Source organism: Cylas formicarius, unplaced genomic scaffold (genome assembly GCF_029955315.1).
Source record: "Cylas formicarius isolate icCylForm1 unplaced genomic scaffold, icCylForm1.1 PGA_scaffold_10__41_contigs__length_53128322, whole genome shotgun sequence".
Lineage (NCBI taxonomy): Eukaryota > Metazoa > Arthropoda > Insecta > Coleoptera > Brentidae > Cylas > Cylas formicarius.
In genome coordinates, this window is record NW_026844214.1 from 35,209,538 (window position 1) to 35,223,952 (window position 14,415).

Sequence of the window (14,415 nt, forward strand, 5' to 3'; positions counted from 1 at the left end):
AGCAAATATTTATATCATGTTATCGTATAAATGCATTCTTTTGGAAATTAGGTAATAACGTTCATCAAATTTGATCTCACTTGACCATAAATGATGCATACTTTCAGAGATTAATAGTGAAGTATGTAGTACTTCCCTGAGAAATTTTATTACTTTTATTATTGTAAATATATCTGAATAAAAATGTTACAATTAATTTATGTATTAATTCTTTAATACCTAGTAAAAAACGCTGTTTTTGACTATAAACCTGTATATATCTACATACGTTTTAAAATTTATTAAAGGTTTCTATGTGTAAAAACAATAAACAAAAACAATAGATAAGAAACATGGACAATTATTACTAGTCATAAATTAGCTATTGCTAGTTTTTAATTGTTATTTGAATGTAAATTCAGTTTTATATACAAAGTAATCTATTGTGTTAAAATAAATTCAATTCACAAGTTATTTTGCTTTTTGAATTCACATATACAGTTCTTTTATAATAACTTTTTTACCGGTTATCTTACTCTTAAGTCTGTTAATGACTAAAATTTTCGAGATCAAATAAAAAATGAAAAGTAATGACATCAATACTGCTAAAATGCTATTTGAAAGTATATAAGATGCCAGGACTACAAAAATACAGATACTGTAATTTATACATATATTCCTTAAACCTTAAACTCACCTAAAGTTGCGGTCGTCTTTGTACTAGGAACTGTCGATTGCGATAATGACAATGAATTCGTAGAGGTGGTGTTATTGGTTGCAGCACTGTGAGAACTATTGCCTGTGCTTGTGCTATTATCATATGAATTTTCTTTGCCTAATTTATTTGTAGTCGAGGAACTGTAATTGTTGTATTGACTTGTTGCTGTACTACCAAAATTTGATTTACTTAACCCTAAAATAAAGCCTAGTTACCAAAAGAAAATTTTATTTTAAAAAATATCAAATTTGTTAAATTTGCGAAATTTTCCTAGTATCTAGAAGCTACTACACTCACGTTTTATAACAAATTTAATAACAATATATTAAAAAATAAAATAATTTTCCTTTCACTGAGAATCAAACATGTTGATCCTGTAAATATTTATAATTATGTATAAATACTTAAAGACATACCTGTGTTAGCGCCATATACTGACTGGCTAGTATTTGGATAAGATGGACTACTTGTCTGATACGAATTTGTCTGAGTCATGGAGGGAAATGCTGCATTTGTATTGGACTGATATGATGTAGAACCCGGGTATGGATTTGGATATGAACTCGCACTAACAGTGTTATACGAATTAGCTGATTGGTTATTTATATATGTACTGCCTTGGTTAGCCATTCCGTAAGAGCTTGCAGTTGTCTAAAAGATAAAAGTGTCAAGCACCAAACGGAAGATAAGACCTAAATCAACAATTAAAAATAACAGATATCAGAATGCCATTAAAAATCTTGGTTAAAGGACCGCAGAAAATCAAGGAGGCAAAAAACTTGCCATAATGATTTTCGATGTCCCTAACTCATTCTCGTCATCGCTCATCATGAACAAATACCATTTAATATTTTCAAAAATGTGATACAATAACCCACCTGTGTTGAACTATAAGGTGACGCACTATATGTGTTTGCGTTAGACGGATATGAATTATAAGTCGTTGACTGGGAGCTATAAGAATGATTTTCTTGCTGTTGTTTCGTTAAATCTAAACCAGATGGCGTTGAAGACGAAACGGATACAATACCCGATGTTTGAGATGTACTTCTAGCAGTAACAGATGATGTGGTATTGTAACTAGTACTTAAATGTTCACTAGTTTGAGAAACATTGTCCGAATTAGAAAGCTGCAGATCAGAAATAAACCAATTAGAGTTTGCCATATATTCATATTTTAGTAGCAACGCAAATAAAATGATATACAAGTTGTTACAAACTTGTATTTTATAATCGGAAAATGCCATAGAGATGTATGTTTGCCCGGCATGAAGATTTAACAAAAACACTACTCACATTCTGTGTTAAAGATGAACTAATACTGCTTTGTGATGCGTTTTTGGAATAAGGATCTAATCCACTTGCACTCTGGTTTGTTGATCCAGTTGCCAAATCCAAGCCACCAGCAGAAGTACCCGAGGTACTCTCTACCAGGTTCGAAGCAGAATTATTTGCACTGCTACCAAATTTCAAATCCGATGTGTTAGAATCAAAGTTATTGTCCATCAAGTCCATAGCACCAAACTGAACGTCAAGGTAAGTTATACTGCTATTCATATCCCCACCAGGCATTTCAACTGCGCTAGATGGAATCTAAACGAACAGATATTGCACAAATGTAATTCACTCACACAAGATTTGTTCTACAATAAAACAACTACTTTTTTGTATTATATTATTTGTATTTATTAATATCAAATTGGTTAACTGAATTTTGCCAAAAATTAAGAGAATAAATAAAATATGAACAGAACTTTCTTTAGAAATGTTACAACACAATCAAGAATTTAAATTTAGAGAAGTTTTGAATGAAATCAGAACTAATTTTTAAAATTTTACTGTAAGCAAATGGTTGCAACATTACTGTGCCGAAAGAAGTGAACAAACCTTTGAAGGTGGAGGTACTCTTGCTCTTTGAGTTTTCGTCCTAACAGGCTGATTAGCAGACTGAAAATTGCTAGTACTGTAATTATTTAACTGATTCGCATTATAAGGTTGTGTACTATAGGACTGCTGGGAGGTACTGTTATATAGCTGCTGCGTGGCTGATGAATTGTAAACTTGAGGAGAGGTGTTGTAAACCTAAAAGTTACACTTTTCATTAACTTGTTGACTTATAAAAACCACCAATTTGTAGTTTTCTTAATTGATTATCAGAAGTGTGAGAAACATCATAACAATAATTTGTCAAAACTAGTTTTGGTAAATAACAAAAAACTTGTCATTTAGTAAACATAGTTTTTTAAAATAAATGTTCTGTCTCGTCATCGTTCATCATAAAAAACTGTAAAAAAACAATGCTAAAGTTTTGCTAACCGATTCTATTCAAAGAGTTATCTAACTGTTTAAACTCGATTCGTTTTAAGTGTAATGCAAATTAATTAATTACCTGCTGTACAGAACTTGGATATGAAGCCACAGAACTGTATTGTTTGTTAAGATTCTCGCTATTCTGTTGGGATAATTGTGAGAAATACTGTGTTTGTGCAGCGGTCAATGTTCCTACCAATGGCGGAACTGGACTTTGGGATGGAATTTGTACATTTTGTTGGCCAATTTGTAACGACTGATTCAATTGTTGACTGCAACAAATAACAAAAAAAAAATGAGAGACACAATTGCCAACAAGAACAGTGCATAAAATTAACCCATTTTGTCCCAGTGGTGCGTTAATGTATTTATGTTTTTTTTTGTCACATCCAGGAAATATTTTTGCACATCCATTTAGAAATTTTATTATTACCACTACCAAAGGACATAAAACCATAGAAATCGCTAATTTATGTGTAAACAAAAGATCTTACATATGACTTCAAAAGTTAACAAAAGCGGTACATAGATGTGTAGTAAAAATAGTAAATAGTAAAAAAAAATATTTTGGATTTGTATTGCCATTTTTGTTAAGTCTATAGAATGTAGATCACATCGCAGAAAACATACATTGGAAATACTATATTGATTATGCTTTATTTTTTGAAAATATTTACTGGTGCGTGAATGCACCACTGGTTTTATCTGTGAAACAAAATTTTGTTATTGCAAGTCAGCGCATGTACAATAAACATTCAACAATTAGCGTATTCTTTAGTATTAGTTTGTGCCTTGTGCAGAGAACGTTACAGTTCGTAAAATATGGCAATTTCGAGGTATTTGAACTGAGGTGGCTTTTACTTGATGAAAATCCATTTATCAAAATAAATAAGAACTAAAAGTTCAGATTTTCCCGAAATTTTATATTATGACATGACAATTGTTTCGACAACACCGTGTCTTTATCAAATGTAATATTTACAAACTACCTGCTACTATATATATCGAAAAATGACCATAAAACCTTAATTAATGTTGTTGCGAGAATTTAAGTTCAATAAAGGAGAGGTATTTAAATCTAATTGATTGTTAAGCAATACATTTGAATGTCTCATTTTGTTAATCTTCATGGCTTCCAATAAATTTAGTTTTCTACTTTTTGTGGCTGTGTGTCGTCGTCAAAAATGTGTTTTTCTGTGTTTAAGTGTGTAGCATAATTAGAATCTAGACTATTGTTTTTAAACGCTCTTATATGTTCGTTAATGCGTTTCTTGAAGGATCTACCTGTTTGTCCAATATAAATTTTAGGACAAGATCTACATTTCAACCTGTAGACACCTGATTTTTGGGATGAAATGTAGATCTTGTCCTAAAATTTATATTGGACAAACAGGTGGATCCTTCAAGAAACGCATTAACGAACATATAAGAGCGTTTAAAAACAATAGTCTAGATTCTAATTATGCTACACACTTAAACACAGAAAAACACATTTTTGACGACAATTTTGAAACATTACATACAGCCACAAAAAGTAGAAAACTAAATTTATTGGAAGCCATGGTGATTAACAAAATGAGACATTCAAATGTATTGCTTAACAATCAATTAGATTTAAATACCTCTCCTTTATTGCACTTAAATTCTCGCAACAACATTAATTAAGGTTTTATGGTCATTTTTCGGTATATATAGTAGCAGGTAGTTTGTAAATATTACATTTGATAAAGACACGATGTTGTCGAAACAATTGTCATGTCATAATATATAATTTCGTGAAAATCTGAACTTTTAGTTCTTATTTATTTTGATTTCGAGGTATTTGACTGAAAAGGAATTAGAGACGGCTATGGAGGAGATCGTGATAGATGAGGTCAATAACAATGAAAGTTGCATTCCATTCCTTGTAAATTTATGCTAAAAATAACGCGAAAAAATATTTACAGAACATATTGACGCGGTCTATATTCCACCCGACGTGGATACCTTGACTGACGAAGAAGATATGAACGATAACATAAATCTACAAGAGTTTGGGGAACCAACTGATATAGTTGGAACTATCGAGTTACATACACCAAATGATACAGCTGTCCTTCAACAGTCCTGTAATTCAGCAACTACTGAACCTGAATAATGGGACTCATCAGATGATGAAACCCTGGAATTCAAAAGAAGACATGCTTTCTGCAAATGGCTTGCTTCTACTGTCAATGGAGGAACAAAAAAATAGGCTTTTTGGAAAAACTCTGCTTGAATTTTTTTTTTTTTTTGATGACGAAGTGATTGATTTGATTTTAAAATTTTCGGTAAAATATGCTCAAAACAATAACCACCATGAATTCTCGTTGTCAAAAAATTAACTTTTAAATTTTGTAGGCATTTGATTGTTCTGGGGTTATCATTCATTGCCACATATTTAGCATTATTGATGAAGACAAAGGAATTGATCTTATAAAAAAATGTATGAGCCGTAATAGATTGCAATTGATAAAGCAAAACTTGTACTTATCTGACAATAATCTGTTGGATAAAAATGATAAATTTTCAAAAGTTAGACCCTTCTTTGATTTAATAAATAAAAAAAAATCTTCAGTTTGGCATATTTTCGTGCAGCTCATCCTTAAATGAACAAATGGTACCTCACTTTGGCAGTTCCTTTTGGCTTCAAAGTTTGGTGCCTTTGATTATCTGATGGGTACCTATTTTATTCACTTCTATACGGTGGTGATCAAAATAAACCTCATTCTGACCTTGGTCTTTGCGATGACGTTGTCATGAGTCTACTTTCTGTTGTAGATAAACCAGTAAATCACCAAATTTTTTTTGAGAATTTTTTTTTATCATTTAAACTATTTGTACATTTAAAAACTAATGGTTATTTTGGCACCGGTACTATCCGTGAAAATAGAACAAATAAATGTTCAATAGAAAATCGTAAATCATTTGAAAAAAAAAAAGACCGTGCATCCTATCTTTCAGCATATGAATTCAGTTGTAACTGTGGCAAGTAGTGTTTCTAGTGTAGATCCTGTCTAAAATGTAAAACCTTATAATAAACAAGAACCGAAAGATGTAAATATACCAAAAACATAAGTAATTGCCCAATACAAGAGATATATGGGTGAGGTAGATTTATATGAGAACAGAATTGCTAATTACAGGTGCCAGGAATTTGGAAAAAAATGGTGGTGGCCTTTATTTTGTAACTCACTGGATAGTTTAGTAGTGACGGCATGGAAATAGTATAATATTCTCAACGAACAAAAGATTTCCCAGGTAAATTTTAAATCTAACATTGCGACTTTTAAAAACTGATAAAACAGTTACTCAAAGAAATCTGGCACCTACCATAGAAGAAGTGCGTTATGATAATCAAGGTCACCTCTAATACAGCCCGAAGGAGATGTAGATTCTGCCACAGCCACACAATTTACGTTTGTAATAAGTGTAATGTACATTTACATACATGCGTTTTTATTGTATCAAAACAGGTTCTTTTTTTTAGTTTTTTTCTGTCGAATTTGAACTTTCTTTTGTATATTTATGTATAAATTATATGTTACATCTCATATGCCCCAAAACATTATTTAATGTTTTTTCCCAGTGGTTCATTTACGCATCAGTATTTTTTTGTATGTTTCGATTTTTTTTTGACACATGTAATATATTCTTAAGTGCAACAAAAGTATTTTTTTATGCTTGGGATAATATATGTTAAGTCCTATAGCAAATGCAATAGGTGAAACTGTTTTTTGAATAGTTTTATAATTTATTTAAAAAACAAGTTAAATTTTTCTTCAAAAATTTGTTATATTTTTTTTACATAAAATAATTACAAAATAATTTTGTTCACACTTCTATGGACAGTCTGACTTTCTGACTATTTTAAAATTCTAGTACAAGCAATCCATTAAAGAGGGATAAAAAGTCTTAACAATTGCATGTTAAAACTGGTCATGCAAAATTACATTTTTGAGATAATCAAGGAAAACTGTCTAAATTTACAATGGTTGTAATTGCCGTTGTTGGTAAAAATAAGGCAAATGCAGGTTACTCCATTATTATGATATTCCATTTCTTAGGACATCTGTCGGGGCACATCGGACAATTCTAACTCAAAATGTTAATATATCAAAAAATGGCAGTCTTTAATTGTCATATTAAAAAAGATGGCACCTCCAAAAACGGAATTGTACCTTGATACCCACAATCTTGTTTATATAACTTAAATATTACAGGAAGTTCTTGTAGTAAAAGTCTTTAAATATATTTCAGCGTGGAGAATGTAATCTGTAACTCACCCGTAATTGTTTTCTTGGTTAGATAAATTACTTAGATTTTGCTCCAAATTGGCTGCCGTAGTTTCACTGAATGTATCCACACTTGGCTGCACACTTGGGGTAAATACTTTTGTTTCTACCAGGCTGTACTCTTCAGTTGACCACTCGTCGGCGCCAGGAAAATCATCCCACTCATCTAAAACAAAACATACAATTTGACAGTTACTAAGATAACAGAACTACTTAGAAACACAACACTGCTCCATCTCAGTCACCAGTAGTAATTGAAATGCTAACACTATCTACACTATAGTTTTCCTAAACAAGTGTTCTTAAACTACCTCATACTTTCAAAGAGTATAGGAGGAAAGCAAATCTAAGTTGTTGGGTAAATTGACTTCAGACCAGTGGAATGTTTGTTCAGAGCATTTTAATTTTTGTTTTTTTTCATTAACAATTTACCAGCAGTGTTATGATTAGTGGCAGGCAAAGTAGTATTGTCCCATGTATTCGAGTTATCCCAAGTATCAATAGGTTGCTTGTTGTAATTGGAATCATTCCGATGAGCGCCACCACCACGACTACCTCTTGGTGGATATCTAAAAAATCAAAACAAAAGTCAAGCTAGGTCTATGATTACCACATATTTTTACAACTCACCTTCCCCCTCTGCCGCCGCCACGTCCACCTCTTCCACCTCCACCACGCGTAGGGGCTCCCTGACGCCATCGCCTATCATTTCCCCTTCCTGCACTTCCATCTTCAAAGTTCCGTTCATTTTCATGTCGTTCCTTGCCTGATCCAGTCTTGCGGCTATAACGGCCTGTAGCTCCATTACTGTGGTTGCGACTCCTTTCCTAGAAAAATGACTGCCACATAAATGCAATACTCTATCCAAATTTAGTATTTCAGATTCTGAGAAAAACATAAACAAATTCAGATATTAATATGTACTCTCTTTGTATTAATTAAATGAATATCTTACAACAATCCAGAAATTGCCAATAAAATGCGAATTTAATAAATCAAATGAATCCTGAAAGAAACTTTAATCACGTGACAATTTAAATATCTAAAAGAAATTTGTAAGATAATGCTGTGACAAATATTTTTATTTTTTATTTAAGTGGAATTGGCTTTTAGTCTAAGATCACATCACAATCAATAGCCCCAACCTGCCCTTTAGTTCTCTTCCTTATTACATAATGATTGGATACAAATAATCTTTAACAATGAAATAAAATAAGCTCCTACAGTTTAATTCTGCTTCAGTGTAATTTTAGGTGATTATGTAAAAAGTATAATCACACTATCAAAAAAACCAAAAAATTTGAATAATGCCATTTCAGATTTCAATGATATCATCTGATAAAATGTTAAAAAAAGAAACAGTTATAATTAAAATTTAAAATTTATTTAATTTGCTAGTGAGAAAAAATTGGCATTTCCTATTTGAACTGTTATTATCTAATTTGCTTTACACAAAAATAAGTAAGAGTTTAGTATCAGCTGAACCCAACCTTTGGTTAGCTGGTCCTTGTCGCATTTTAATTCAGATTTGATGTAACGACAAGAAACTATCTAAATAAGCTTGGGTAGACGATACTAAACCAAATAACCTTAGGTGGACCAAATACAAAACTGGCACCCAAAAATTATACATAATATTGAGGACAAATCAAAACTTACTTTTTCATCACCAGATCTAACTGGCCCCTGTGTACCTCCATCATTCCAATCATCAACAGCAGCTCCCTCTTCACCACCCTTGTCAGGTTTGCTAGCTGAAGCTTGCCTCTTTTTTTTCTTCTTATCACGTGTTTCCCATTCACCCTTAAAATATCATTTTCTTTGGAAAAAGTGAACAAATATTATTCATGAACAAATAAATTTAACTTTTTCTTAAAAATGATTATTAAAATTGTAAATTTTGTAATTGCCACCTATATGCTTCGGAAAATTTGTAAATATGAAATTCATTTACTGTGGCAAAAAATAAAATAAAAAAAGAACTCTATGACCATAAAACAGGTGTACTTACAGTACCCAACTCCTCAAATAACATATTGATAGCACCATTAATATCATTGTCACTTTCATGCAACGCCAAACAAACTTCCTCTTCAGATCGTTGAGTCATTTCAATGAGTTGTTTTACTTTTTCTCTAATACTAAGCTCCTCATTTTTGGAGTTGGCCTCTTTATTGTGAAATTTGTCACTTGTTCCTTTGCCTAAAATTTACAATCAACACTTATCAACATTAGAACCTAAAAAGTTTGTGCAAACTTAGATTTGTGTATGAATTGTATGAAAGCGGTAAGAATTTGGAGTGCAAAAATTTAGTGCTATTTTTGAAGTACATAATTTCTATTTTCCATATAATTCTAAGTAGTAATTTTGTAAACTTACTTTCAATATAAATTTGAATCAAAAGTTTTAAAAATTATTCTAGTGACAAACTTTCCAAATTGAAAAAAAGATTGAAGCTTAAAAACTATGAACTGGTATATTGGATTTATAAACTAAATTGCTTGTGCAACATTACCAAGTTTCTGAAACTAGAGGTACTTACTTCCATCTGATTTGTGGGACTTATCAGACTTTAGCCCCTTTCCACCCTTTGAGGTGGTTCGAATGTTGGAACTCATGTTTTGTTATTTGTACAATATGTACAGTGATTCTATATACAACAATCTGCAAATTAAAAAATATATTACAAACAAAAAACTACTACTGTAATAAAATAAGCAATGTAGTCAGAGGTTTGTGAAAAACCACCCGCTAAAAGAACAAGACTGAGTAGTTACATTATAGAAATAAACACTATAAAACTAAACCTAACATAAATCATATGAATTAAATCCAGTTTTAATAATCTAAACAGAAACTTGACCGTCATAACACCATGTGGAACGACGCCATTTCGGAAAATATAAAAGACTTGGGTTATTGACAAACAGCCATGTATAGACAAAAGTGTTGAACTGCTAACTTTAATAAGGAAAAAAATACAAAATATTCACTAACTTTGCAAAACTAGGATCATCGCTTTAAATAAAATAGTGAAAGAATATCATATTACATCAAAGAAAACTTTACTACGTTAACCATACCTATTATCTGCCCCGCAACGCACTTATATCACGTGACATTACAAATGGCCGCAAGAAAACAATAAATGACAATAACCAATTTTCAAACAGAAAGAGTTGTTTTGTTGCGATTATAAATTTCGCAATATTTAATAAAGTAAATTGTGAAATATCATTTTGCCTATTCAATGGAAAGTTTATACATTTGAAATTTTGAATTATTTTATTTGATTATTACCGGACAGTTTTCTAATTTATCGGTATTCGGTATATACGTCACAAATTAAAGGTTACTTAACAAAGGCTTTATTAAGATTGCCGATTTCACTTTACGATAACAGTGACTAATTTATCATAAAAACCTATTGTCGTCAAAGGTCACTGAATTTTCTGTAGTTGTTTCAAAAAGAAAATGTATCTTTATGTATTTCTGTGTCCCCACAATTCCGAATTTCTAAATTATATTCCAAATTAATATTATTTACTTCCCTAGGTGGATGTCGGCAATGGCGATGTTGAATGACGCCAAGAGCGCATTGTCCGTTGTACCCAATGTATAGCCAACCGTTTAAAAGAACAATTTCTTGTCTCTGATGTTACTACAAAAAATAGATGCGTGACACCACAATTTTCCTTACTTCCTCGAAGGACGTCAATAATGGGCGAATCATCTTAGCAGCCTGCCCACCTTGGTGTGAAATATAAAAGACGACGATTTTTTATACTTTGCTTTTATGATATATGGTGCAATTGAATGTATTTTTATAAAAACATTTTTGTTTAGTTAGTATTTTGCACTTTATTTATTGATTTTGTTAGAAGACATGAATATTTTAATTTATTATTTGGATGACATTCATCAGGAAAATGTTATTGTGAGTTTATCAAACGGAACTCATACCTTAGGCAGAGGTGGCTTGTTAGATGTATGATATATATCTGGTAATTGAAATATGTATTACTATTACAAATCCTTTTTAGGTAAAAGATAAGAGAGTATCTCGAAAGCATGCAGTTGTCAAAATTTCAGAACATGTAGCTACACTAACTTCAGTGAGATTTATATTCCATTTACACTCTGTAAATGTTCAAAAAATGTGTATTTTAGGTTCACCAGAATCCATGTTTTTTCAGAGCAGCCTCAGGAAAAAAGATAACCATTTTAAACAGTGGCCAAAGCCATGAACTTTTTGATGGAGATCAATTCTCCTTGTTACCAGATGCATTATGGTTTCAAATTAAAATTAACCAAGATGTTCAAATTGAGGAAAATGCTTTGAATGAAAATTATGTTCCTTCAAGCCTTGAACATAATAATCTTTTAAAAAGACAAAATGACAGCGAATCTGAGTCTGCAAACTCCAAGAAATCTCGGTTTGTGTGTTACTCCTTAGTTGGAAAGTTTGCTAGTTATTTGATAAATTGAATAACCACACATTTTACAAAAGAAGTGGAGCTTTTTTTATCTTCTCCATATTTACAGTTTTTTTTTATGTAGTTTATCAAATCAATCAAATCAATAGAATGTAACACCAATGGAATATGATAGCATTTTAAGAAATCTTCATCGAGTTGGTTTGAACTTATCTATTCTAATCACATAGTTAGGATTTAAGTTTATTGTTTATTAATATTCTGAAATTTGTGCATAATTTTTTAATCATAGACCTTTAAAGAAATTATTTAGTAGAAGGATTTGAAATAATGTCATCCACTCTAACATAAAAATTAATAATGCTGCACAGTATACAGCCACATTCAGTTTTAGCAAGAATTAAGTTAAAAAATCATATTAATTACTGATAAATAAAAGGTTTGTAGGATTGGTACCCAACACACAAGAAATGTTCTATTTTACAGATTAGATAAAAAATCTGATAATGGAGATCAAACATCAAAATTGTCTACTTCTACAACAGTGAGTCCTGATTCCAATGGGGACGAAATTTGTGTTCAGGATGTCCATAGAGTCAATCAAAAAACAGAATTAACTGCAATACCAACAACAAGTGTTATAGATAATATACATAATACTTCTAAACAGAATAGTGCAAGAGCGTCTAATGATATCAAGGACAATGAAATAACTTCGCTAGAAATAAAACACGAGTCACTGGTATTGGATAATTCACAGGAAAAAAACAGCATGTCGCCTTTGAGATATGAAGATGTACCATCAATATCAGAATATAGTAGCAACCAATTAGTAAATCATGCTTCAATAAAGCAAGAGACAACTGAGGAATTGAAAATTAAAGAAGAAACAACAATTGAGACTAAAAAGGGCACAACAGGAAAACAAGATATTAGTACCCCATCAAGAAGTAGTCCATGGGGAAGACGGGATAGATGTTGGTATGGACCTACCTGTTATAGGTAAACATTCATTTTTGCTGATCAGACTTACATAATATAGGTGCCATGAACTTAAAAAAATTCCTCAAATTTGTTATAAATTTTATCTGCAAAGTAATTTTTTGGAAACTATTTAACCTTAACTAAATTAACCACCTTAATTTTTTGACAAGTTATCTATTAGCATTCTCTATTTACTATTATTTGTTAATAGGACAAATCCAAATCACCGTGATCTCTTTAGTCACCCAGGGGATAGCGACTTTGATGAAGATCCCAACGATGATCGACCTGCCTGCCCTTATGGGATTGCATGTTATAGACAGAACTTAGTACATCGTCGGCAATTTAAGCACCCCGCCAAACCTGCTCCAAAACCAAGTAATTTTAGATATGCAGTTCAAATTATACACTCATGTCCAATGTGTGAACATTGCAATAGAAAGGAATAGCAAGGCTAATTATGAAAGTGATGCTGAACATATAAATAGCATGTCGCCAAATCAAATATTAATTTTAACGAGTATTACTTTATATTTAAATATATTTTTGAGTTCCAGTTTATTTTGGAGTTATGCTAGAGTTAAATGCAGTGCTCTTTAATCTTAACCGCTAGTTGTAATGACCTATTCGGATTAGCAACTAAATACACTATAAGAAAAAGAACATATATTTAATATATGTATTGTATATACTTGATGTAATTTTTTCTCGATTCTTATGTGTGATACTGAAGGTTGTTTTCCGAACACCATGTTTCGTAGTTTGCACCACTCTCTATTCCTTTTAAAATCGCAACATTCTTACATAGTTATAAAGTTACATGTTTTCTTTTTGACATTTGTAACATAAATAAGCGTTCAAACATGTTGTTTAACGGCTTAAGAGGCGAATGGGAACAAGTCTTAACAGGATCGTTTCCATTATAACATCGCAATTTGGGTGTTCTGATTAGAGTCTGCACAGATAAGAGAAGTTGCACTGTATTGTTATTTTTTCTCCTTCTGTACATTTTGATATGAAATGCGGCCAAATATTTAGACAAGTTGATCAGGCAGTTATACATATATATTACATGTATTGACAGTGGTCTCCAGAACTCTGTCAATACATACATGGTCATGTTTTCTAAAGAAATTAATAAAAAGATGTTCTGTTTTCTTTGAATAAATTAGTTAGGTCAGTATTACATGAAGTTTTATTTATCACAACTAATTGAGTAAATTATGATCTTATTGACTTTGGAATTTCCAAAACAAAAGCTTGTATTTGTGCGTTATATAATTTCAGGTTCTCCTCAATTACCATTTCAGCAGCTCAATAAGAAAGATTTACGAAAAACAAAAAGGCAAAGGTCTAATGAAAGTCCTACAGATGACTATGATTTAGATGATCCATTTCTATGTGATGATTCCAGTGATGAATATCAGTGCAGCGAGGAAAGTGATAGTGATACTGATTCTCAAGAATTCCAAGAAGACTGATTCTTGATGAAGCAAAAAAATGAGCACCATAACTGATAAAAAAAAATTATATATTTTTAAGTTTGAATAAAGTAATATTTCAAATTGTTTTCATCATAGAGCATCTCCTTACCTACGAGTAAAAAAATCATAAAAAGCGCGACGCAACAGGATTTCAGTAAATTTGGGCAACACTTGGAGCATAAAGTTCATC

At 31.4% G+C, this 14,415-nt stretch overlaps 2 protein-coding genes across 7 annotated transcripts in view; one reads left to right on the plus strand and one right to left on the minus strand.

Moving 5' to 3' along the window:
* Positions 1-10,558, minus strand: part of LOC132706807 (protein lingerer) — a 28,365-nt gene extending 17,807 nt beyond the window's left edge. For 2 of the 5 annotated variants that reach the window (XM_060678370.1, XM_060678403.1), the window contains exons 1-13: positions 10,405-10,558; positions 9,864-9,985; positions 9,332-9,522; positions 8,980-9,123; positions 7,951-8,147; positions 7,753-7,889; positions 7,312-7,486; positions 3,087-3,279; positions 2,585-2,779; positions 1,994-2,290; positions 1,576-1,827; positions 1,114-1,348; positions 677-892 (exon numbers count right to left, since the gene is read on the minus strand). In XM_060678370.1, the coding sequence (XP_060534353.1) occupies positions 677-892; positions 1,114-1,348; positions 1,576-1,827; positions 1,994-2,290; positions 2,585-2,779; positions 3,087-3,279; positions 7,312-7,486; positions 7,753-7,889; positions 7,951-8,147; positions 8,980-9,123; positions 9,332-9,522; positions 9,864-9,939 (2,308 nt within the window). In that variant the 5' untranslated portion in view covers positions 9,940-9,985; positions 10,405-10,558. Of the gene's footprint in view, positions 1-676; positions 893-1,113; positions 1,349-1,575; positions 1,828-1,993; positions 2,291-2,584; positions 2,780-3,086; positions 3,280-7,311; positions 7,487-7,752; positions 7,890-7,950; positions 8,148-8,979; positions 9,124-9,331; positions 9,523-9,863; positions 9,986-10,133; positions 10,154-10,318 lie in introns of those variants that run through there. The other 3 variants (XM_060678394.1, XM_060678377.1, XM_060678386.1) reach the window with 3 other exon arrangements.
* A 541-nt stretch (positions 10,559-11,099) lies between these two features.
* LOC132706832 (aprataxin and PNK-like factor) lies at positions 11,100-14,357 on the plus strand. Of its 2 annotated transcripts, none has more exons than XM_060678416.1 (6): positions 11,100-11,309; positions 11,365-11,436; positions 11,492-11,757; positions 12,205-12,759; positions 12,953-13,119; positions 14,029-14,357. In XM_060678416.1, exons 1-6 carry the CDS (start codon positions 11,208-11,210, stop codon positions 14,220-14,222), a joined length of 1,356 nt encoding a protein of 451 aa, XP_060534399.1. In that variant the 5' UTR covers positions 11,100-11,207; the 3' UTR covers positions 14,223-14,357. The 2 variants fall into 2 exon arrangements, with proteins under 2 accessions (XP_060534399.1, XP_060534407.1); XM_060678424.1 differs by having other exon boundaries at positions 11,101-11,309; positions 12,244-12,759.
* The last annotated feature ends 58 nt before the right edge of the window (positions 14,358-14,415 follow it).

Bases quoted from the DNA above. Each gene is read 5' to 3' on its own strand.
- LOC132706832 (XM_060678416.1), top strand. From the start codon at position 11,208: ATGAATATTTTAATTTATTATTTGGATGACATTCATCAGGAAAATGTT. The intron at 11,758-12,204 runs GTTTGTGTGTTA...AAAGGTTTGTAG, and splicing joins GCAAACTCCAAGAAATCTCG to GATTGGTACCCAACACACAA. The intron at 13,120-14,028 runs GTAATTTTAGAT...ATATAATTTCAG, and splicing joins CAAACCTGCTCCAAAACCAA to GTTCTCCTCAATTACCATTT.